The sequence below is a fragment of the Mustelus asterias genome, chromosome 1 (genome assembly GCF_964213995.1).
Source record: "Mustelus asterias chromosome 1, sMusAst1.hap1.1, whole genome shotgun sequence".
Taxonomy (NCBI): Eukaryota; Metazoa; Chordata; class Chondrichthyes; order Carcharhiniformes; family Triakidae; genus Mustelus; species Mustelus asterias.
The window spans coordinates 189479777-189504160 of NC_135801.1; the positions used below are offsets into that span (position 1 = coordinate 189479777).

The following is a 24384-nucleotide window of genomic DNA, read 5'->3' on the forward strand; positions in this document are numbered from 1 at the left end:
ATATTTGACACTTCCGCACGCAGCTCAGAATGCCGAGCTCATAACGTCAATTTTATGACTGTTCTTTGTCAATCTAATGGTAATCTTTATTGAGTGTATTCACTAACAGCTGGAATAAGGATTTCATACCACATTAGCTACAAGATTTACACTCCCACTCACAGTTCTGAAAGGGAACTGGTGAAGACCTGTTTTTTTATCCTGAATCCTGCCCAGGGGCGACGAGTGGTTAGTCCTGCTGCCTCATAGCGCCAGGGACCCAGGTTCGAATCCCAGCTTGGGTCACTGTCTGTGTGTTGCTAAGGTGCATTGGCCATGCTAAATTCTCCCTGAGTGTTCCCGAACAGGCGCCAGAGTGTGGCAACTAGGGAATTTTCACAGCAACTTCATTGTCGTGTTGATGTAAGCCTACTTGTGACACTAATGAACAAACTTGAAAACTTTAAGAAAGGATCATTGATCAGACTAATTACTTGGAGTGTGGAAGCAGGAAGAGGCTATTCAGCTCTTCAAGATTGCTTCCATTCAACTACATTGTGGCTGATCGACAACTTAACTCTATCTACCCGCCATCTTGATTCCATGAATATTAATACCTTTGCCTAACAAATATCTATCAGTCTTAGTTTTGAAACTTAGCATGGCCAATGCACCTAAGCAGCACGTCATGTCATTGGCCATGCTAAATTCTCACTCAGTGTACCCGAACAGGCGCCGGAGTGTGGCGACTGGGGAATTTTCACAGTAACTTCACTGCAGTGTTAATGTAAGCCTACCTGTGAGACAAAAAATGGAAAAAAAGTGTAGTCACTGTTGCAACATGGAAAATGTGGCGACCATTTTGTGCACGGCAACATTCCACAAACAGCAACAAGGTGATGTTTTTGACGTATTGTCCAAGTCATGAATACTGGCCAGGGTGCGAAGGAGAAATCTCCTGCTCTTCTTCAAAGCCTACTACGTGACCTTTTATCTTTTATGGGGAGGCGATGGCCGAGTGGTATTATCGCTAGACTATTAATCCCAAAACTCAGCTAATGTTCTGGGGAACCAGGTTCGAATGCCGCCATGGCAAATGGTGGAATTTGAATTCAATTTAAAAAATCTGGATTTAAGAATCTATTGATGGCCATGAAACTATTGAGAGAAGGAAATCTGCCGTTCTTACCTGGTCTGGCCTACATGTGACTCCAGAGCCACAGCAATGTGGTTGATAGAAGGGCAACTTGGGATGGGCAATAAATAAGCAATAAATGGGTAACAAACTCCAGAGCCACAACAATGGTTGAGTCCCAACTGCCCTCTGAAATGGCCACTTAGTTCAAGGGCAACTAGGGATGGGCAACGAATGCTTGGCCAGCCAACGAAACGCATGAACCATAAATTAATTAAGAAAAAAATCCTCTTCTTGAGAGGGAAGACTGGGGCTTCAACAACACCTCTGACATTGTAGCATTCCCTTCGTACTGACGTGTCAGTCATGAGTATATGCACAGATCCCGGAGATGGACTCGTTCTGCTTGCTGAAGAATCCTGAAGAACTAATTTCTCCACTGCAGCAGGTATTAGGCCACTAATTAACACATTGAAGGCAATTAAAACCTGCTTTAGACATCCGCTGGGGACTTCTTCGAAAATACAAACAAAAAGCGTTCGAAACGCTGAGCTCAGGGCTGCTGTGGAAACGAAAACAAGAGAATCATTTCGCGTTGATCCCCGCTCTTCAATTAGTGTTGAAGGTCATTAAAGTTTGAGATCTTATTTGGCTTCAAGCAAAAACAGAAAGAGGGAAAGGGCAGGGTAGGGGGAGGTGGGAGGAGGAAGACCTACGATAGGATGGTTGGAGAGATTAGATGACAAAAAGGAATGATGGTGCAAGGTTAAAGGGTAATGGTTTGATTTGATTTGATTTATTATTGTCACATGTATTGGGATACAATGAAAAGTATTGTTTCTTGCGTGCTATACAGACAAAGCATACCGTTCATAGAGTACATAGGGGAGAAGGAAAGGAGAGGGTGCAGAATATAGTGTTACAGTCATAGCTAAGATGTAGAGAAAAATCAACTTAATATATGGTATGCCCATTCAAAAGTCTATTGGCAGCAAGAAAGCTGTTCTTGAGTCGGTTGGTACGTGATCTCAGACTTCTGTATCTTTATCCCGACAAAAGAGGTTTGATAGAGAGTTACCGGAATTTTACCGCCTCGCCTGCCTGAGGCCAACGGAGAATGCCGTTCTGCAAGCCTTGCCCACCCCGGAATCGGGCGTGCTGGTAAAATTCTGGCCAGTATGTCCGGGGTGCGTGGGGTCCTTGATTATGCTGGCTGCTTTTCCGAGGCATTGGGAAATGTAGACAGAGCCAATGGATGGGGGACTGGTTTGCATGATGGATTGGGCTAAGTTCACAACCTTTTGTAGTTTCTTGCGGTCTTGGTCAGAGCAGGAGCCATACCGAGCTCTGATACATCCTGAAAGGATGTTCTTTCTATCGTGCATCCGTTAAAAATTGGAGAGAGTCGTAGCAGACATGCCAAATTTCCTTAGCCTCCTGAAAAAGTAGAGGCATTGTTGTGGTTTCTTAATTATAGCATCCGTGTGGTGGACAGGTTGTTGGTGATCTAGACACCTAAAAACTTGAAATTCTCGACCATTTCCACTTCAGCACCATTGATGTAGACAGGGGCATGTCCTCCACTACACTTCCTGAAGTCGATGACTATCTCCTTCAAACACCTCCCATTTTGCAGACTATGGTGTTGGTCATTAGGCCTCAGAGCTCATTGCTTCGGTCATGCCCACAGGCAAAATAATATCACACAGATTTAATGGGGCCTCACATCTGATCCCAGGACTATCAAACCTTCCTCTCTGCTCCACAGCCACCATTGCTTCCTCAGAGTTTGTAACCTCAATTGCTTGCCCCCTCTCCTCTGCCCCACCCCACCCACTGAGGCTCGAAGCCCAGAGTAAAGGGATAAAGAGGAGGTGTAAATAGCAGAATCCTTACTGGCACCTGCTACTTATTTATTTGGAGTATTGCGTGCAGTTCTGGTCACCACATTACCGGAAGGATGTGGAAGCTTTGGAGAGAGCGCAAAGAAGGTTCACCAGGATGTTGTTACCTGGTCTCGAGGGTATTGACTATGAGGAGAGGATGAATAAACTAGGATTGTTTTCACTGGGGAAGACAGACTGAGGGGAGACCTGATAGAGGTCTACAAAATTATGAGAGGCATAGACAGGGTGGACAGTCAGAGGCTTTTTCCCAGGGTGGAAGTGTCAATTACAAGGAGGGCGCAGATTCAAGGTGAGAGGGGGAAAGATTAAGGGAGATGTGCGGAGGAACTTTTTCACGCAGAGTGGTGGGTGCTGGAACGCGCTGCCGGAGGAGGTGGTGGAAGCAGCACATTGGCAACATTTAAGAGGCATCTGGATGGGTACATGAATAGGGAGGGAACAGAGGGATCCGGACCTAGTAAGGGCAGAAGGTTTTTTCTTTAGTTTAGTTAGGGCATCATGATCGGCACAGGCTTGGAGGGCCGAAGGACCTGTTCCTGTGATGTACTTTTCTTTATTCTTTGTACTCAAAAGAATGGGGGACGAGGTTATGATCTCGAACATAATATGTCACCATAGTTTGTTTTTTGGTCTTTGTTATGGTAACTTGTCTCTATTTCTTCCTGTGGCTAAGGCTGGGAATGCAGTGTTTATGAAACTGACACAAGGTTAGGTTAGTCTCTTTACTGAATATGCAACAGCTGGCTTTTTCCATTCTTGCTGACAGAGCTGCCTGCCATAGTTGTTATAACTTAATTTCCACACCTGCACCGGGATGAAGTCCTATGCTGGTAAACAGAGGACATCCAGGACATGGTGCCAGTTCTGATATGGGCAGTGAAGTTTTGAATTAAAGTTTATTTGATTTGATGGCGGCACGGTAGCGCAGTGGTTAGCACTGCTGCTTCACAGCTCCAGGGTCCCGGGTTCGATTCCCGGCTCAGGTCACTGTCTGTGTGGAGTTTGCACATTCTCCTCGTGTTTGCGTGGGTTTCCTCCGGGTGCTCCGGTTTCCTCCCACAGTCCAAAGATGTGCGGGTTAGGTTGATTGGCCAGGTTAAAAATTGCCCCTTAGAATCCTAAAATGTGTAGGTTAGAGGGATTAGTGGGGGTAGGGCCTGGGTGGGATTGTGGTCGGTGCAGACTCGATGGGCCGAATGGCCTCCTTCTGCACTGTAGGGTTTCTATGATTTGATTTATTATTGTCACATGTATTAGGATACAGTGAAAAGTATTGTTTCTTGCACACTATAGAGATGAAGCATACTGTTCATAGAGAAGGAAAGGAGAGGGTGAGAGTTTATAAAAGTTAGAGTCGAGTTTTAAAAGCATGAGTGTAAAGGATAGAATTAGAGGGGAGGCTGGGGACAGCTTGCAAGAGCTCGCCCTGTTCCATTTTGGACATTCAGGATGGAGTCCACCAACGCCTCTACTTTCTCAGAAGACTCAGGAAATTTGGCATGTCAGCTACGACTCTCACCAACTTTTACAGATGTACCAGAGAAAACATTCCTTCTGGTTGTATCACAGCTTGGTATGGCTCCTGCCCTGCCCAAGACTGCAAGAAACTACAAAAGATTGTGAATGTAGCCCAATCCATCACGCAAACCAGCCTCCCATCCATTGACTCTGTCTACACTTCCCACTGCCTCAGCAAAGCAGCCAGCATAATTAAGGACCCCACGCACCCCCGGCATTCTCTCTTCCACCTTCTTCCTTTGGGAAAAAGATACAAAAGCCTGAGGTCATGTACCAACCGACTCGAGAACAGCTTCTTCCCTGCTGCCATCGAGACTTTTGAATGGACTTACCTTGCATTAAGTTGATCTTTCTCTACACCCTAGCTATGACTGTAACACTACATTCTGCACTCTCTCCTTTCCTTCTCTATGAACGGTATGCTTTGTCTGTATAACACGCAAGAAACAATACTTTTCACTGTATGTTAATACATGTGACAATAATAAATCAAATCAACTCGGAGGGAAGCACTGTGAAGGGATTCATGACCACTGTCGAGGTTGTTTTTTTTTATCAGTCAGGAGAAACAGGGATGAACAGATTGACTTCAGAAACCATTCATCCTCCAGACCTATTGATCATACATCATCCCTAGGTTTAATCAGGCTCCTTTTAGTGGTGAGTCCACTTTCTCAAAGGGCTAATTTTATGGGCCTAATCAAGATGGGGGAAGGGCTGGTGAGCTGGGGAGGGGGTTAGGGATGCTAAGCCTTTCATTTAAGTGTTACTCGCCCCTCCCCATGGATTACAGACTCTGGCCCCTCGTGAGAAACCGTCTGATTTTAAAGTTCATGAAATTTCTATGAGAATTGATTGGATTCAATTGATTTTCTTTTGCTCTCTTTCCCCTTTGCAAATCTTTTGAAATTTTAATTTCTTTTACAGAGTGCGCTCCTTTATATTTTTCTTGTCTGGCTGAAGCGATGGAGAGGCAAACAGGTCAATTAACTCCCAGGCACTGTCAGCGAGTGAGCATTTTTAATGCATTTGTTGCGTTAAGGTGCAAAGAAAGAGACAGTTCCGCATTGAGGCAGTTTCATCCCAAACTCTCAGGGTCGTTTCAAAGGGATATCTCATGCAATGAACTCTTTTGCCGCACATAACCAAGATGGCAGACATGCTTGAAACATAGAAACTAGAAGCAGGAGTAGGCCATTCGGCCCTTCAATCCTGCTCCGCCATTCATTCTGATCATGGCTGATCATCAATTTCAATATCCTGCCACATCCTTGATCCCTTTAGCCCCAAGAGCTATATCTAATTATTGTATCTTGAAACCACACAATGTTTTGGCCTCAACTACTTTCTGTGGTAGTGAATTCCACACATTCACCACCCTCTGGGTGAAGAAATTTCTCTTCACCTCAGTTCTAAAAGGTTCACCCCTTATCCTCAAACTATAACCCTTAGTCTGGACTCCCCCCATGATCAGGAACATTCTTTCTGAATCCACCATGTCTAATCCTGTTGGAATTTTATGAGTTTCTATGAGATCCCCTCTCACTTTCCTAAACTCCAGGGAATATAAGATTTTGCACACAGCAAGATCTCACAGTTATCAAAAATGAGTGGCTCAATTCTCTGATCTGTGATTGATTGGAGTCAGAGAGCAATACAGCATGGAAACAGGCCCTTTGGCACAACAGGTCTGTGCCAGCCATGGTGCTCTCCCAGCTGGTCCCAATTTCCCGTGTTTAGAGTCAAAGGGACTGTGGCCCAGGAGATCAAAAGAAACCTCCACTCATCTGTAAATTCACTGTAAAGTCTTCAATGACCAATCAAAGCAGCCAGCATAATTAAGGACCCCACGGACTCCGGACATTCTCTCTTCCACCTTCTTCCTTCGGGAAAAAGATACAAAAGTTTGAGGTCACGGACCAACTGACTCAAGAACAGCACCTTCCCTGCTGCTGTCAAACTTTTGAATGGACCTACCTTGCATTAAGTTGATCTTTCTCTACACCCTAGCTATGACTGTAACACTACATTCTGCACTCTCTCCTTTACTTCTCTCTGAACGGTATGCTTTGTCTGTAGAGCGTGCAAGAAACAATACTTTTCATTGTATCCCAATACATGTGACAATAATAAATCAAATCAAAAACAAAACTACTGGTTTGAGGAAACATAAAAAACTTGCATTAATTATAGCATTTGTATTTCATGACTTTGGTGCATTAGAAAGTGCTTCATCATCGATGAAGTGATATTTTTGTAATGTTATCACTGGTGTAACGTAGGAAGTATGGCAGCCAATTAGAGCACAGCACATTCCCACAAACAGCAGTGAGATAAATGACCAGATTTTTTTTGATGTTGTTGATTCCCAGCACATTACGCTTCTTGAAAATGGTGCCATGGAATCTTTTACGTCCACTTGAGAGGAATATGTAGTGACAACCAGAAAACTGAATAATAAAAAAATACAAATAATTTGTGATAATCCTCTAATCGCCACACTCCGGCGCCTGTTCGGGTACACTGAGGCAGATATTAGCATGGCCAATGCACCTAACCAGGATGCCTTTTGGACTGTGGGAAGAAACCAATGCAGACACAGGGAGAATGTGCAAACTCCACACAAACAGTGACCCAAGGCCGGAATTGAACCCGGGTCCTTGACGCTGTGAGGCAGCAGTGCTAACCACTGTGCCACCGTGCCGCCCATTGGACATTTTCTCTCTTTGACCAAGCTTTTGATCACCTGACCCTGAAATACCTCCTTGTGTGACTCAGAGTCAGCTTATGGCCAATTTTTTGTTCTACGGCACGTCGGTGCAACTCGTTGTTGTCCTGTTAGGAGGGAAAGAGGCAGAGAGGAAAATTCATCTCAATGAGAATGGTACGAGAGCTGTTATTTAACAGAGAAATGTTCTCTGCTGCCACAGTCTCATCCCTCATCTTAATGAGCAGCAGAACTATAGTAAAGAGGGCTTGAACAGGATAATAATGACTTAGGTAACTGTATAAAACTGTTAAGGTAGCATTGTGTGTATTTTTAATACAGCCTTGCTTTCTCCCCTGCATAACCTGGCATTTCCCGTAGATTGATGGTAATTGCCATTTGTTGGCACTTCATCATTATTCGACAATTTATTATTGTCACTGCAAAACACAAGCCCTTGCTGACTGTCTTCCTTCCTGAGTTTGCCTCATTAAGGAATGGGGTCTTTAGTAATAAAAGGTTGAGTCTCCTTACCCCTTTCATGCTTTGCTAGGATCCAAATGAGTTTCCTGCAGCAGGAATAGGCCTGAGGCCCAAGAAGCCTGTCCCAACCCTCACTCGCCCTTGCCTCTTCTCCCTGCTTCTCTTTCTGGTCCCCTCAATCTCTTCTGCTCCTTTCCAGAAAGCACTTGGCATATCATAACATTCAAGGCTATGGACCAAGTGCTGGTAAATGGGATTCGGTGGAAGGTCAGGTTCCTGGATTGTTAGAATCATAGAATCATAGAATCCTACAGTGCAGAAAGAGGCCATTCGGCCCATCGAGTCTGCACCAACCACAATCCCACCCAGGCCCTATCCTCATATCTCTATATATTTACCCACTAATCCCTCTAACCTATGCATCCCAGGACACTAAGGGGCAATTTAGAATGGCCAATCAACCTACCCCGCACATCTTTGGACTGTGGGAGGAAACCGGAGCACCCGGAGGAAACCCACGCAGACACAGGGAGAATGTGCAAACTCCACACAGACAGTGACCCGAGCCGGGATTTGAACCCAGGTCCCTGGAGCTGTGAGGCAGCAGTGCTAACCACTGTGCTACCGTGCCACCCTTGGCGCAGATTGTTGGTGCAGACTCAATGGCCGAAGGGCCTCTTCTGCGCTGTATGATTCTATAGGAGTGTGACAGATGTTAATCCAGAAGGAACTCTTCAAATGTGGACAACAGAAATATAACAGAACTTATAAATCAAAGAAAAGGTTCAATCATGAAACTTCATTATTCCAAACTTGAGGCCTCAACCTGGGCCATTCCCCACAATTCCCAACATGTTCTAATTTATACTGAGTCAACTGATCATCACATCATTCTGTCATTGGTTGCGTGGTTTACTGGGTCAGCTGACCTTTACAGCTTGTTTCCATTGGTTGCATTACAACAGATCCAATGTGATCACTGGTTATATTCTAACAACGGAGTATGTTATCTGGATGAGTGCAGCTCCAACAACACTCAAGGAGCTTGCCATCATCCATCACAAAGCAGCATATAAAACTGGCACATTATAGCAGTAACTACACTTCAAAAGCATTTCATTGGCAGTAGAGCGATTTGTGAAGTCCAATGGTTGTCAAATTAGTGAGTCTTTCTTTATTTTCACCCCAGCTGTCACCTCAAATATTCACTCCCTTAACCACTGGCATTCAGAGGGAAGATGGTGTCTTAGTGGTATTATCATTGAACTAGTAATCCAGAGATATAGTAATCCAGGTGATAGTCTGGGGACCTGGCAAGTACTCATCCAGATACTTTTTAAAGGATGTGAGGCAACCCGCCTCTACCACCCTCCCAGGCAGCGTATTCCAGATCAGCAACACCCTCTGGGTAAAAAGGTTTTTCCTCACAGTCCCCCAAACCTCCTGCCCCTCATCTTGAACCTATGTTCCCTCATGACTGACCCTTCAACTAAGAGGAACAGCTCCTCCTTATCCACTCTGTCCATGTCACTCAAAATCCTGTATACTTCGATCAGGTCGCCCTCAGTCTTCTCTGCTCCAATGAAAACAACCCAAGCCTATCCAACCTCTCTTCATAACTTAAACATTCCATCCCAGGCAGCATCATAGAATCATAGAAACCCTACAGTACAGAAAGAGGCCATTCGGCCCATCGAGTCTGCACCAACCACAATCCCACCCAAGCCCTACCCCCATATCCCTACATATTTACCCACTAATCCCTCTAACCTACGCATCTCAGGACGCTAAGGACAATTTTTAGCATGGCCAATCAACCTAACCCGCACATCTTTGGACTGTGCTGCTGTTCCCAGATATTTGCTACCCTTGTCATTCTAAGTTTAAGTTTATTTATTAGTGTCACAAGTAGGCTTACATTAACACTGCAATGAAGTTATTGTGAAAATCCCCCAGTCGCCACACTCTGGCGCCTGTTCGGGTACACTGAGGGAGAATTTAGCATGGACAATGCACCTAACCAGCACGTCTTTCTAGATGGTGGGGTCCGCGGATTTGGAAGCATGAAATATTAAATTGAGGCCCGCACCTGCCCTCTGAGTGAAAAGTCCCACGGCGCTATTTTGTGATACATTGATATCGGACCTTACCAACTCAAAAACGCCGCAAAATTGCTTCAGACAATTGCACATCTGTGGGAGGAAACCGGAGCACCCGGAGGAAACTCACACAGACACGAGGAGAATGTGCAAACTCCACACAGACAGTGACCCAAGCCGGGAATCGAACACAGGTCCCTGGAGCTGTGAAGCAGCAGTGTTAACCACTGTGCTACCGTGCCGCATCCTGGTGAATCTCTTCTGCACCCCCTCAATTTTGCCCATTGTGTTGCCTGGGGGATGGGACGTAAGATTAATGTAAGGAAGAGGAATAGGCCATTTGACCCTTCAAGCCTGCTCCATCATTCAAAACATTGTGACTGATCTTTTACGTTACCTCACCTTTTCCACACTACCCCTTAATTCCTAAAAACCTTTTGACCTCAGGCTCCAATGTACTGAAAAGCAGGGTAAAAGAGTTCCAAATATTCACAACCACTTTGCTGGAAATTTTCATTAATCTCTTGTATGTTGGAGTGAGATTCCTTTAAGGGGCGAACTCTGGTTGGACCATGTGACATATTCATCCAATAGGAAGGGAGTTGGTGTGACCTAAAAGAGAGCACGGGCTTTTGTCCTCAGTTCTTTGGTTTGGAAAGTACGGCCTGTATCAGAATCTGTGTATTGTTGTTGTTTGTATAGTGATAGTTGATTATTAACTGGTGGTCGTCTGGAGTCTCCATTACTACATTGGCGATGAGGGAAAAAATTGGCACATCACTTTGTGGGGCGGCACAGTGGCACAGCGGTTAGCACTACTGCCTCACAGCGTCAGGGACCCAGGTTCGATTCTGGCCTTGGGTCAGTGTCTGTGTGTAGTTTGCACATTCTCCCTATGTCTGCGTGGGTTTCCTCCGGGTGCTCCGGTTTCCTCCCACACTCCAAAGATATGGAAATGAGGTGGATTGGCCATGCTAAATTGAAATCCACAGTTGCGGAATCTCTGATTGGTCTGAAGCCTCAGGGACCCACTCAATTGGACAGGAGAGGGGGGCCTCCTGGAAGGTTGTGCCAGATGGTGCACTGCATGGGGAGAATGGGAATCCGGAATGGTCCCGACTCCTGGGAAAAGAAACTTCTCTTCGCAAGCTAAAGCCCTTCCTCTGGAGATGACCGAAAACTGTGATCCAAGAAGCAGGACTGACAAATCGTGTTATGGAAGGAGAAGTGGCATGGCACAGAAGGAGGCCATTATCTCTTCCAGAGTTTAGGGCCTCGGCAGCTGTAAGCAGAGCCGGGAATGTTGGAGCGATTTAATTCATGGATGTACAAGAGGCCAAAAGGGGATAAACGCAGATATTTTAGAAGTTTGCAAGACTGGAGGAAGTTACAGAGGTGGGGAATGGTGAGGCCATGGAAGGATTCGAAAACAAAGAAAAACAGAGGCATAGCTGGACTGAGAGTGAAGAAAAATAGGGCAGATTACACTGCCAGACATGGATTATCCTTCCAGAGTAGAGTGTCTACCTTTAAACTACCAGCGGCATGATAAAGTGCATTGTCGATTGGCAGATATTAGCACCTCACAATGACACAACCGCATCTCCTCTGACCCTTTTACCCTCTTCCTATCCCGTCCCTGATTGGTAGATTCCAGTACATTCAAACCAATCAATAAACACTTTCCTGTTTCATCGTGAGGTAATTATAAAGGGGTGGTTGGGGGTGGGGGGGGGGGGGGGGGCGGGGGGAGACGGGGAGGGAAGCTGAGCTGACCTTTAACCCAAAGTGCATTACTTAGCTGATATGAAGATGGATTGCTTGATTCTACACAAACATATGCTGCAATTGGAGGAATCAGCGTCATGGCACTCTGAGGTAATTGGTATTGATTTTCCCTGGGCCCTTTCACGAGTCGCTGAGCAGACGATTACACAAAGGAGATAATGCAGTTGAGTTTTGCAATATTCAATTTCAAAGAGTGCACGGAGAAATAAATTAACAGCAAACCTCTGGGTCCCAGCACTGTTCCGGAAGGCCCCCATAGGGTTTGTGTGTCACTCGGTGGCGACGATGCTCATCTCTATCCCTTCCCTTTTGCGAAGCCGTTTACTTAAAGGGGTTTTTCTGTGAGAAAGTGGACCCTTTTATCCCCGTGCCTTTCTCAGAGAGAGAGAGAGAGAGCTGTTAGCCAAGCTTTTGTCTTCCCACTTAAACGGAGATTGAAGATCCTGTCTCCACCAGCAGATTAAATGGTCAATCATCGCATAGGTGTTTGTGGGTGAGGTGTTAGGAATGGCCTGTTGCCTACACAATAACAAATCACTGGATTCCAATCGTTATTAATTGTCTGAAGCAATTTTGCAGCGTTTTTGAGTTGGTAAGGTCCGATATCAATGTATCACAAAATAGCGCCGTGGGATTTTTCACTCAGAGGGCAAGTGCGGACCTCAATTTAATATTTCATGCTTCCAAATCCGCGGACTCCACCATCTAGAAAGACGTGCTGGTTAGGTGCATTGTCCATGTTAAATTCTCCCTCAGTGTACCTGAACAGGCGCCGGAGTGTGGCGACTGGGGGATTTTCACAATAACTTCATTGCAGTGTTAATGTAAGCCTACTTGTGACACTAATAAATAAACTTAAACTTAGAATGACAAGGGTAGCAGATATCTGGGAACACCAGCATCTGCAAGTTTCCCTCCAAGCCATTCACCATCCTGACTTAGAAATATCATAGAATCTACAGTGCAGAAGGAGGCCATTTAGCCCATCGAGCCTGCACCGACAACAATCCCACCCAGGTCCTATTCCGGTAACCCCACGTATTTACCCTCCTAATCCCCCTGACAATAAGGGGCAATTCATCTTGGCTAATCAACCTAACCCGCACATCTTTGGACTGTGGGAGGAAACCAGAGCACCCGGAGTAAACCCATGCAGACACGGGGAGAACGTGCAAACTCCACACAGACAGTAACCTGAGGCCAGAATTGAATTCGGGTCCCTGGCGCTGTGAGGCAGCAGTGCTAACCACTGTTCCTTCACCATCATTGGGTCAAAATCCTGGAACACCCTCCTAACAGCACTGTGGGACATGGACTGCAGCAGTTCAAGAAGGCAGCTCACCACCACCTTCTCAAGGGCAATTAGGGATGGGCAATAAATGCTGGCCTACCCAACGAAGGCTACATCCTGTGAAAGAAAGAAATAGCACCTATGGCCTTCCAGCACTTCCTCGGTTCTGCATTGAAGTGTCAGCCTATATTTTTGTGCTTCTGATTCTGGAGTGGAATTTGAACCTATAGAAGTCTGACACAAAGGCGAAAGTGCTCCCCATTGAGCCATGATCAACACAGACTGATGGGGTGAGCTGGTCTGTATATTGTAGGTTGACATCGTATGTCCTGACGGTGTTGGTTTTAAACAGCCAATGGGTTTAAGGTCTCCAGCTGGTCACTTCAGTGCAGTGCTGTACAGTACAGTAGAGAGAGGTGGGCGGCACGATGGCACAGTGGTTTGCACTGGTAAGATACTCTGTCAGAGTGCCAGTGCAGACTTGATGGGGTGAATGGCCTCTTCTGTGCAGTCAGGATTCTGTGAGAGGAGGCTAAAGGGAAATTTTACTGTGGTGCATAAAATTATAAGAGGCATAAATAGAGTGGATAGGAAGGAACTATTTCTGTCGGCAGAGAAGATTTATACCATAAATTCCTATGATTCTGTGATTAAAGGGGTGACTAATTGAGATGTTTAAGATGGTAAATTGAGAGGAACTATATCCTGCACAGTTTGGGAATCTATAAAGAAGTGGACATTACCTTAATGTTAGCATAAGGCCATTCAAGGGTGATGTCAGGAAGTACGTGTTCATACAAAGGGTATAAATCTGGAAGCCGGGTCCCCTGCCCCTCCAAAATAAGCCCTTAAGGTTGAGGGTCAGTCGAAAACTTCAAAACTGAGATTAATAGATTTTTGTTATGCAAAGGTGTGAACGGTTACCGAATCGAGGTGGGTAGCTGGAATTAAGATGGGAGTTTGGCTATGATCTGATTCGCAGAACAGGGTCGAGGGGCTGAATGGCCTCCTTTGCTCCTTTGATTGTTCCTCCTCCTACTATTCCTTGATATGATAGCTGGACATTCCTTGTGGGGCCAGTCAGGAGCATGTGTACTCCTCTTGGCCTCAATTCTGGGAAGTTTTATATGACACACCTCAGCGGATTACCCTGGCTGCCCAAGAGGCTCACCGAGCAGTTGGGACCTCACCTAGGATGGAGGTAAAATTCCACTGGGGTGCCACGCAGGCTAACAGATGGCCTGTTGATCGGTAGGAGTTGGGCCTCTCATTTAGTCGCTGCTCTACTCGTTCTGACCAGATGGATCAGAGTGAAAGAGTATACAGGCTGGGAGGACAGAACGGTGTAGCAAAGACAGAGCAGACGGAGAAAGAAGGACACTTAATTTCCAATCCCATTAGTTGGTGGAGGGGTCAATCACGAGGGGACATAGTTTTAGGATAAGGGGGGCAGGAGATTCAGAGGGCATTTGAGAAAAAACATTTTCGCTCAGAGAGTGGTGGGAATCTGGAATGCACTGCCTGGAAAGGTAGTGGAGGCTGGAAACCTTACAACTTGTAAAAAATATTTGAATTGGGCGGCACAGTGGTTAGCACTGCTGCCTCATAGCGCCAGGGACCCGGGTTCGATTCCGGCCTTGGGTCATTGTCTGTGTGGAGTTTGCACATTCTCTCCGTGTCTGCGTGGGTTTCCTCCGGGTGCTCCAGTTTCCTCCCACAGTCCAAAGATGTGCAGGGTATGTTGATTGGCCGTGCTAAAATTGCCCCTTAGTGTCAAGGGGATTAGCAGGGTGAATACGTGGGGTTATGGGGAGAGGGTCTGGGTGGATTGATTGTTGTCAGTGCAGGCTCGATGGGCCAAATGGCCTCTTTCTGCACTGTTGGGTTTCTATGATTCTATGATTCAATGAAATAGCACTTGAAATATCATAACGTTCAAGGATATGGAACGAGTGCAGGAAAATAGGATTAGCGCGCCTTTACCGGTAGTTATTGATGGTGCAGGCTTGATGAGTTGAAGGGCCTTTCCTGAGCTATGACCTATGACCCCTTCACCAGGAACACCTACTGCCACCTTGAAAGTATTGTCTGGCTCCATCACATTGTGTCAGCTGCTAAAATTCTCAACTATATCATGCTTACCTCCACACCTGCCCTCCTGACTGAACTCCCATCTTCCAAGCTCCATAAATTTGAACTCATCCAAACTCTTTGCCAGTCTCCTGACTTGCACTGCATTCCATTCATCTATTACCCTTGAACTAACTGACTTACACAACGGATCAGTGTCTCCATTGTAAATTTCTCACACTCGTATCCGAATCCTACCTTCCCCCTCCCTAACTTCGTAACTTCGTCTTCCCAAAATCTGCGTTCATTCAATCTTAGCCCCATGTGCATCCCCGATTTCTTTTGAGCGACCATTGGTAGCAGCACTTTCAGCCATCTTTTTTTAATCATAGAATCCCTAGAGTGCAGAGAGAGGCCATTCAGCCCATCGAACCTGCACCAATCCCACCCAGCCCCTATCCCCGCAGCCCCATGTACATACCCCCCTAGTCCCCCTGACACTAAGGGCCAATTTAGCATGGACAATCAACCTCACCTGCACATCTTTGGAGTGTGGAATTCCCTGCCCAGTGAAGCAGTTAAGGCAACCTTGTTGAATGTTTTTGAGGCAAAGATGAATTTTTGAACAGTAAAGGAATTAAGGGTTTATGGTGAGCGGGCGGGTAATTGTAGCTGAGTCCACAGAAAGATCAGCCATGATCTTATTGAATGGCGGAGCAGGTTCGAGGGGCCAGATGGCCTACTCCTGATTTTCTTATGAAACTGGAGCACCCGGAGGAAACCCATGCAGACACGTGGAGAACGTGCAAACTCCACACAGTCACCTGAGGCCGGAATTGAACCCGGGTCCCTGGCACTGTGAGGCAGCAGTGCTAACCACTGTGCCACCCATCTACTCCTTCAGCTCTGGAATTCCCATCTTAATGCATTCTACCTCTTCGCCGAGAGAGAATGGAGCCAACATTTCAAGTCTGGATGACCCTTCACGTTGACTCGATTCCCTCTCCATAGATACTGCCAGACCTGTTGAGATTTTCCAGCATTTTCTGTTCACTATTTTTATATCTGGTAAAGAGAAATGTTCAAAGAATATAACAATTGTTGTTAATGTCCCGATGATGTTTCTCCAGCGTTGCACACAGCAGTATCCTGAAGATTGATCTTCAAATCCTGGAGACTCCCAGGCCAATCCTTAATGGTTGACAACCCTACTCCCTTCCCTCCTTTTGGACACTCCTTCAACTGTACATCTATGTCTAAGCTTTTGCCAGCTGCCCTAACATCCCCTTAAGTGTCTCAGTGTCAAATTCTGCCTGATAACCATAAGACCATAAGATAGAGCAGAATTAGGCCATTTAGCCCGTCAAGTCTGTTCCACCATTCAATCATGGCTGATAAGTTTCTCAATCCCATTCTCCTGCTTTTTCCTCATAACCCTTGATCACCTTATTAATCAAGAACCTATCTATCTCTATCTTAAATGCACTCAATGACTTGGCCTCCACAGCCTTCCGTGGCAATGAATTCCACAGAGTCACCACGCTCTGGCTGAAGAAACTCCTTCTCATCTCGGTTCTAAAGGGGTCATCCCTTTATTCTGAGGCTGTGCCCGCGGATCCTAGTCTCTCCTTCTCATGGAAACATCTTCTCCATGTCCACTCTATCCAGGCCTTTCGGTATTCTGTAAGTTTCGAAGAGATCAAAGATAGTCAATATCTTTTCCCAAAGATAGGGGAGTCTAAAACTAGAGGGCATAGGTTTAAGGTCAGAGGGAAGAGATACAAAAGGGTTCAGAGGGCCAATATTTTCATACAGAGGGTGGTGAGTGTCTGGAACGAGCTACCAGAGGCAATAATACAAGCGGGTACAATTTTGTCTTTTAAAAAGCATTTAGATAGTTACATGGGTAAGATGGGTAGAGAGGGATATGGGCCAAACATAGGCAATTGGGACTAGCTTAATGGTAAAAGCTGGGCGGCATGGACAAGTTGGGCTGAAGGGCTTGTTTCCATGCTGTAAACCTCGATGACTCTATGACAACATTCCCCCTCATCCTTCTAAACTCCATCGAGTACAGACCCAGCGTCCTCAGAAGCACCGCGTACGAAAAGCATTCCATTCCTGCGTCGCGCCCGGCATGCTGTTCAACTATATTGGCGACGCCAGGAAGTTGTTGTTGAAGAAGTCAGAGGCAGATAAAGGATGCCGAAAGATGGAACGAGCCCGAGATAAACAGAGGGAGATGAACGACGTTGAAATATGGTCCGGGAAACACACAGAGAGTGTAAAGCAAAGAGAGAGAGAGAGAGAGGAGAGAAAAGAATCAGCGTAAATATTTAAATAGGTGAGGGATAAATAAATCAGCCATTTGGATGTAATCAAGCGTGTTGCAATAGAACAGCCCAAGTAACAATCCTGAGCTTTAACACCCCTTTTGCTCTGTGCAAACAATCTGCCTTAAATCAATTTGATTTATCACAGAGCTCTTGGAAGTAAATCCACCGCAAAGGGTGTTTCAGTGGAAAGCAAATATTGTAATTTGAGTAATAAAGTCTATCTGCAGTTTGCTGACTGAGTTCCAATCTTTGTAAAGGTGTGTGCGCACGGGGAGGGGTGGGGGAGAACCTCTGATTGTTATTCATGAAACGGTGAGTTATGCATATTAGTGCAAACAAGGTATTCGACTTGCTTATATTTGGAGTGTCAATCATTTTAGCGAATACAAGATTTGTACTTGACAAACTGGAGTGAGCAACTTGCTTGACAAATTGTCCCCAAAGTCAAATCTGACAGCCTTTTTGTGATTAATGGCCTGATTATGGGAGCGTTTTTTTCTTACACACGTTTTGAATTTGCATTACATAAAGATGGAAATTGTTTCCACCGAACAGCCACGGAGAGGGAAATGGATGGCATTTAGTCAGGAGATGTTGTATATTCTTTAGTCCGGAAAGGAGACCGGCCTACTGGAGGTCTGAGTTGCCGTGGGCACCGTGTGGCCTGCTGCCTCACACTTATTGTCGTCACTGCACCCGGACCAGGGCTCATCTCTGATCTGTTAACAGAGCTTTGAGATCAACGGGTCAGCACACATGTTAACATAGGAACAAGAGTAGGCCATTCAGCCCATCAAATCTATTCCGCACTCAGTTAAGGTAACTCTCTTCACTTTTTTATTATTCATTCATGGGACGTGGGCATCGCTGGCAGTTGTTGCCAATCTCTAGTTGCCGGAGGGAGTTGAGAGTCAGCAACATTGCTGTGGCTCTGGAGCCACATGTAGGCCAGATTTGTTGATCTATTATTGTTGCATGTATTGAGAGATAGTGAAAAATATTGTTTCTTGCGCGCTATAGAGACAAAGCATACTGTTCATAGGGTACATAGGGAAGAAGGAAAGGAGAGAGTGCAGAATGTAGTGTTACAGTCATAGCTGCTGTGTAGAGAAAGATCAACTTAATATGTGATAGGTCTATTCAAAAGTCTGATGGCAGCAGGGAAGAAGCTGTTCTTGAGTCGGTTGGTGCATGATATCTCAGACTTTTGTATCTTTTTCCCAACGGAAGGAGGTGGAAAAGAATATGTCCGGTGTGCATGGGGCCCTTGATTATGCTGGCTGCTGAAGTAAGGACGGCAGGTTTCCTTCCCTAAAGGACATTAATGAGCCAGATAGATTTTTCTGATAATCGACAATGGTTTCATGGTCATTAGTAGATTCTTAATTCCAGATATTTTTTTCTATTGAATTTAAATTTCACTACTTGCCGTGGTGGGATTCGAACCCAGGTCCCCCGACTTGTTTGAAATCCTCGCATTTGTCCTGATGAGTGCTGAATAAAAAGCTTCGGAAATGTGTTGCTCTTCCAGCAATAATCCCCCTTTGTTCCTTTCTGCTGAAGCATGCTTCTTCGTCGAGTCCTATCCAATACTTTAAGGGTTTGAAATTACTTGGCGTACCACTCTTAATGAGTTTGGAAAATCTTTCTAATCACCATTACCAAAGACATTAATTCAGTGTCAATCTAACGGGTTAATGACTTAATTAAAATAGCAATCAGAGGAATTTTGCCCGAGTCTGTTTGTCAATTTGTACATAATAAGACATTCATTTCCATCCCATAATGTTGCTGTGCCACCTTTTTGCGTTCTGTGGCCCTTCATTCCTCCAGCCGTTTGAGGTTGAGCACAGAACATGGTGTGAGAAGGAAGGACTTGCATTTATGTAGGGTTTTTCATAACCTCATAATTAGGACTAAGATAAGAAATGTTTTCACTCGGGGCAGGGAAGTGGTTATGAATCTTTGAAATTTTGTCTCCCCCCTCCCCACCCTCCAAAGGTCTGTGGGCTCTCAGTGTTCGAGTATATTCAAGACAGGGTTGTAAGTGTTTTATACAAAAGCACTCAAGAGATAGGGGGACAGTACAGAAAGGTGGAATTAAGGTTGAATGGGGAGGCGGTGACGTATTGTTCTCATAGGATCATAGAATCCCTCCAGTGCAGAAGAGGCCATTTGGCCCATCAAGTCTGCGCCGACTCCCTGACAGAGTATCAGGACATCACAGAGCGTTTTACAGGCAATGAAATATTTTTGAACTACGTTCAATGTTGTGGAAAATGTAGCAGCCAATTCTCGCACACAGGCCTGGAAACACAAGCACCAAAGACATCGAGGGAAATTTTTCCATCCTACCCGCCACGGGAATTGTAGTGAGGGGGAGGGAACCATGCAGAGGTCCATTGACCTCGGGTGGGATTTTCTGGTTTTGGAGCGAACGCAGCCACAAAATCCCGCCCATAATGTCCATGTTGTTGTTTGACGGAGAAGCCCCCTCTTATTCTTTGAAAATAATAAGAACAAAGAAAAGTACAGCACAGGAACAGGCCCTTCGGCCCTCCATGCCCGTGCCGATCATGATGCCCTAACTAAACTGAAAAAACCATCTGCCCTTACTCGGTCTGTATCCCTCTATTCCCTCTCTATTCATGTACCCACAGATACCACCTCTTAAATCTTGCTAATGTGCCTGCTTCCACCACCTTCCCTGGCAGCGCATTCCAAGCACCCACCACTCTCTGTGTGAAAAACTTCCCCCACACATCTCCCCTAAACTTTCTCCCGCTCACCTTGAATCTGTGCCCCCTTGTAATTGACATTTCCATCCTGAGAACAAGCCTCTGACTATCCACTCTGTCAATGCCTCTGATAATTTTGTAAACCTCTATCAGGTCTCCCCTCAGCCTCCATCTTTCCAGGGAAAACAATACACTGGGATCTTTAACGTTCGTCTGAGAGGGAGGTTGAGACCTCAATGAAATATCTCAGAATGAGGGTCTGGCTATATAGGACTGAGTTAAGAGGTAGGTTCTTTACTCAGAGAGTGGTTAGGGTGTGGAATGGACTGCCTGCAGTGATAGTGGAGTCAGACACTTTAGGAACATTTAAGCGGTTATTGGACAGGCACATGGAGCACACCAGGATGATAGGGAGTGGGATAGCTTGATCTTGGTTTCAGATAAAGCTCGGCACAACATCGTGGGCCGAAGGGCCTGTTCTGTGCTGTACTGTTCTATGTTCTATGTACGAATCCCACCATGGCAGATGGTGTAATTTAAATTCAATAGAAAATATCTGGAATTAAGAATCTACTGATGACCCTGAAAACATTGTCGCTTATTGGAAAAACTCATGTGGTTCACTACTGTCCTTAAGGGAAGGAAATCTGCCGCCTTTACCTGGTCTGGCCTACATGTGACTCCAGAGCCACAGCAATGTTGTTGACTCTCAACTGCCCTTGGGCAACTAGGGATGGGCAATAAATGCTGGCCCAGCCAGCGATGCCCATGGCACATGAATGAATTAATAAAAATCTTATGGTCTTACTGAGCGAGAGAGAAAGAGAGAGTGAATGAACTTTAATTTATGAGGCTCTTTTCACACCTCCAGATATATCAAAGTGCTTACAGCTAATGAAGTACTTTTGGAAGTGTAGTCAATCAGGAAACACAGCAGTCAATGCAGAGCAAACTCCCACAAGCAGCAATGTGATAATGGCCAGTTAGTCTGTTTATTTTTGTGATGGTGATTGTGGTATAAATATTGGCCAGGGCACCCAGGGATAACCCTCCTACTCCTCTTCAAATTATTGCCATGGCATCTTATACATCCACCTGAACAGGCATCGCTCACCCCAAACACAGCGCAGTGCTCCCCTCAATACACATTCTCCCCTCAGGGAGAGTCAGTGCAGATTTTTATACTTAAATCTTAGGCGTGAACCTTGTGACTCAGAGACAATAATGCTGCCCATTGAACCACAGCTGGAAGCCACATCAGCTGGCACCCACCAACTGGCAATAGATAATAATGGTGTCATCACAGCTGGTAAGATCTCAATCTTGGACAACAGACTAAATGAAAATCTATTAAGCATGAGACCTCAGATTGTTACTGGCAGGAATAGAGAGGAGCAGCACAAAGACAGCCAACAACAAAAATACAGAACAAGTCCAGATGGGAGTGTTGATGGACATAAATCCAGTTCTAACCATCTAACTAAACTTGTATGAAGAAAAGAATTACACTCAATTTGGCGTCTGAAAGTAATGCCTTTATTGCCATCCAGTAAATATTGTTTCGTAAGCGTACTTTTAGTTTATTTATTAGTGTCACAACTAGGCTTACATTAACACTGCAGTGAAGTTACTGTGAAAATCTTCTAGTCGCCACACTCCGACACCTGTTCGGGTAACTGAGGGAGAATTTAGCATGGCCAATGTACCCAGCCAGACTGTGGGAGGAAACTGGAGTACCCAGAGGAAACCCAAGAAGAAATGGGGAGAATGTGTAGACTCCGCACAGACAGTGACCCAAGCTGGGGATATGGGTGGGGCAGAAGGTCTAGGTAAGATATTCTGTCAAAGAGTCGATGCAGACTTGATGGGCTGAATAGCCTGTTCTGCACTGTAGGGATCCTATAAATCACTGGATAACCCCCTCTCAGTCTGCTCCGCTGTTCAATTATGGCTGATATGCTTCTCATCCCCATTACTCCACCTTGAGCATATTCTGTCTGGAATACAGGAACATGGCTGCTTTGATGGGCAATTGTTCCTTCAGCGTTACCATCACTGAATCCCCCACTGTCAACATCCTTGGGGTTACTATTGACCAGAAACTCAACTGGACTCACCACATAAACACAGTGGCTACAAGAGCAGGTCAGAGGCTAGGAATACTGCGGCGTGTAACTCACCTCCTGACTCCCCAGAGCCTGTCCACCATCTGCAAGGCACCTGTCAGGAGTGTGATGGAATACTCCCCACTTGCCCGGATGGGTGCAGCTCCAACAGCACTCAAGAAGCTACACACCTTCCAGGATAAAGTAGCCCGCTTGATTGGCACCACATCCACAAACATCCACTCCCTCCCCCACCGACGCTCAGTAGCAGCGGTGTGTACTATCTACAAGATGCACTGCAGCAATTCACCAAAGATCCTTAGACAGCACCTTCCAAACCCACGACCACTTCCATCTAGAAGGACAAGGGCAGCAGATACATGGGAGCACCACCACCTGCAAGTCCCCCTCCAAGCCACTCACCATCCTGACTTGGAAATATATCGCCGTTCCTTTGCAGTCACTGGGTCAAAATCCTGGAATTCCCACCCTCACTGCATTGTGGGTCAACCCACACAGCATGTGGACTGCAGCAATTCAAGAAGGCAGCTCACCACCACCTTCTCAAGAGCAACTAGGGATGGGTAGCCAGTGACGCCCATCCTCATGACTGAATACAAAATAAGGTCTTGTCCTTTCCATCCAGATCAGCCTTTCTTACTTCTCTAATTTTGCCAATGCAACTCCACTCAGTGCTGCACCTCAGGTCTATAAACGCTGCCCCCTTTTTAGTTCCTGCAGACCTCTTCTCCGCCCCATCTCAGCAGCTTTCATTTATGAAGCTCCTTTGATGTAAAGGAAATTGGATAAGTACTTGAAGCGCATGAATTATCAGGGTGATGGGGAATGGGTCTAACTGGCCGTCTCATTCAAAAGGGCCAGCACACATAGGATGGGTGGAGCAGCCTTCTTCTGGACTGTGTGACGTTATGATTCTGTGAGAACCTCTGACTCAGAGAGGAGAGTTCCACCAACTAAACCAAACTGATAATTAGCAGTCCAGGTCTGGTGGCTCTCTCCCCAACTTCTTAGGATCAGAAATTGAACTTTGTCCAGTCTTTGAATGTTCCTCCCCTGATGGCTTTATTGGATATTGCAATCTCCAAGGTGGAACTGCTCAATGCAAACTAGTAATGTCTCATTTACAATGTGTTCATCACTGACATCATTTGGGGGCAGCGATAAGACCTCTGCAATTGGCCTCAGCACCCTGGATTGGGGTTGCAGTCTAGTCTCTTACTCTCAACCAATGTCAGCAGCAGGTTAGCTGTGGCTGAGGCTTACTGTGCACTGTCCTGTCGACATGTCACTGACTGATTTCTTCTTGTTCCCCCTTTAATCCTACAGCATTGAATGAACCCACCATTGACTATGGATTTCAGCGGCTACAGAAGGTGATCCCACGGCACCCCGGCGACCCTGAGCGATTACCCAAGGTTAGATTTTTAAATACATGATTTTCCATTCGCCAAAGAAAGACATGGCAAGTATTAAGGTTAACAGGGCATTATAATGGTAATGGGATGGTAGAAAGGCCATCAGTCATTAAGACATCACTGTGACTACAGCAATCTTTTGGGGTTTGTTCATACATTAGAATGAGTGATGGTACACTGGGGTGAAGGATACATTGGGGTGAAGGGGTACGTTGGTGTGAAGGGGTATATTGGGGTGAAGGGGCACATTGGGGTGAAGGGGACATTGGGGTGAAGGATACATTGAGGTGTATGATGGTACATTGGGGTGAAGGGATATATTGGGGTGAAGGGGTACATTGGGGTGAAGGAGTATATTGGAGTGTATGATGGTACATTGGGGTGAAGGGTACATTGTGATTGTGGTCAGTGCAGACTCAATGGGCCGAAAGGCCTCATTCTGCACTGTAGGGATTCTGTGAATTCAACAGGCATTTTACATCGAAACATAGAAACTAGAAGCAGGAGTCGGCCATTCGGCCCTTCGAGCCTGCTCCGCCGTTCATTTTGATCATGGCTGATCATCGAATTCAATATCCTGATCCCCCTTCCCCCCATATCTCTTGATCCCTTTAGCCCCAAGAGCTATATCGAATTTCTTCTTGAAATCAGACAACATTTTGTCCTCAACTATTTTGCATCATTTGCTTTACGCAGAGAGTGGTTGGGGTATGGAATGGACTGCCTGCAGTGATGGTGGAGTCAGACACTTTAGGAACATTTAAGCAGTTATTGGATAGGCACATGGAGCAC

The 24384-nt window shown here is 45.7% G+C and overlaps 1 protein-coding gene across 2 annotated transcripts in view; it reads left to right on the forward strand.

The window, feature by feature from the left end:
• Nucleotides 1–24384, forward strand: part of LOC144500844 (transcription factor COE3-like) — a 174934-nt gene that overhangs the window by 86540 nt on the left and 64010 nt on the right. For both annotated transcript variants that reach the window (XM_078224323.1, XM_078224330.1), the window contains exon 5: nucleotides 23504–23592. In XM_078224323.1, the coding sequence (XP_078080449.1) occupies nucleotides 23504–23592 (89 nt within the window). The remainder of the gene's footprint in view (nucleotides 1–23503; nucleotides 23593–24384) is intronic.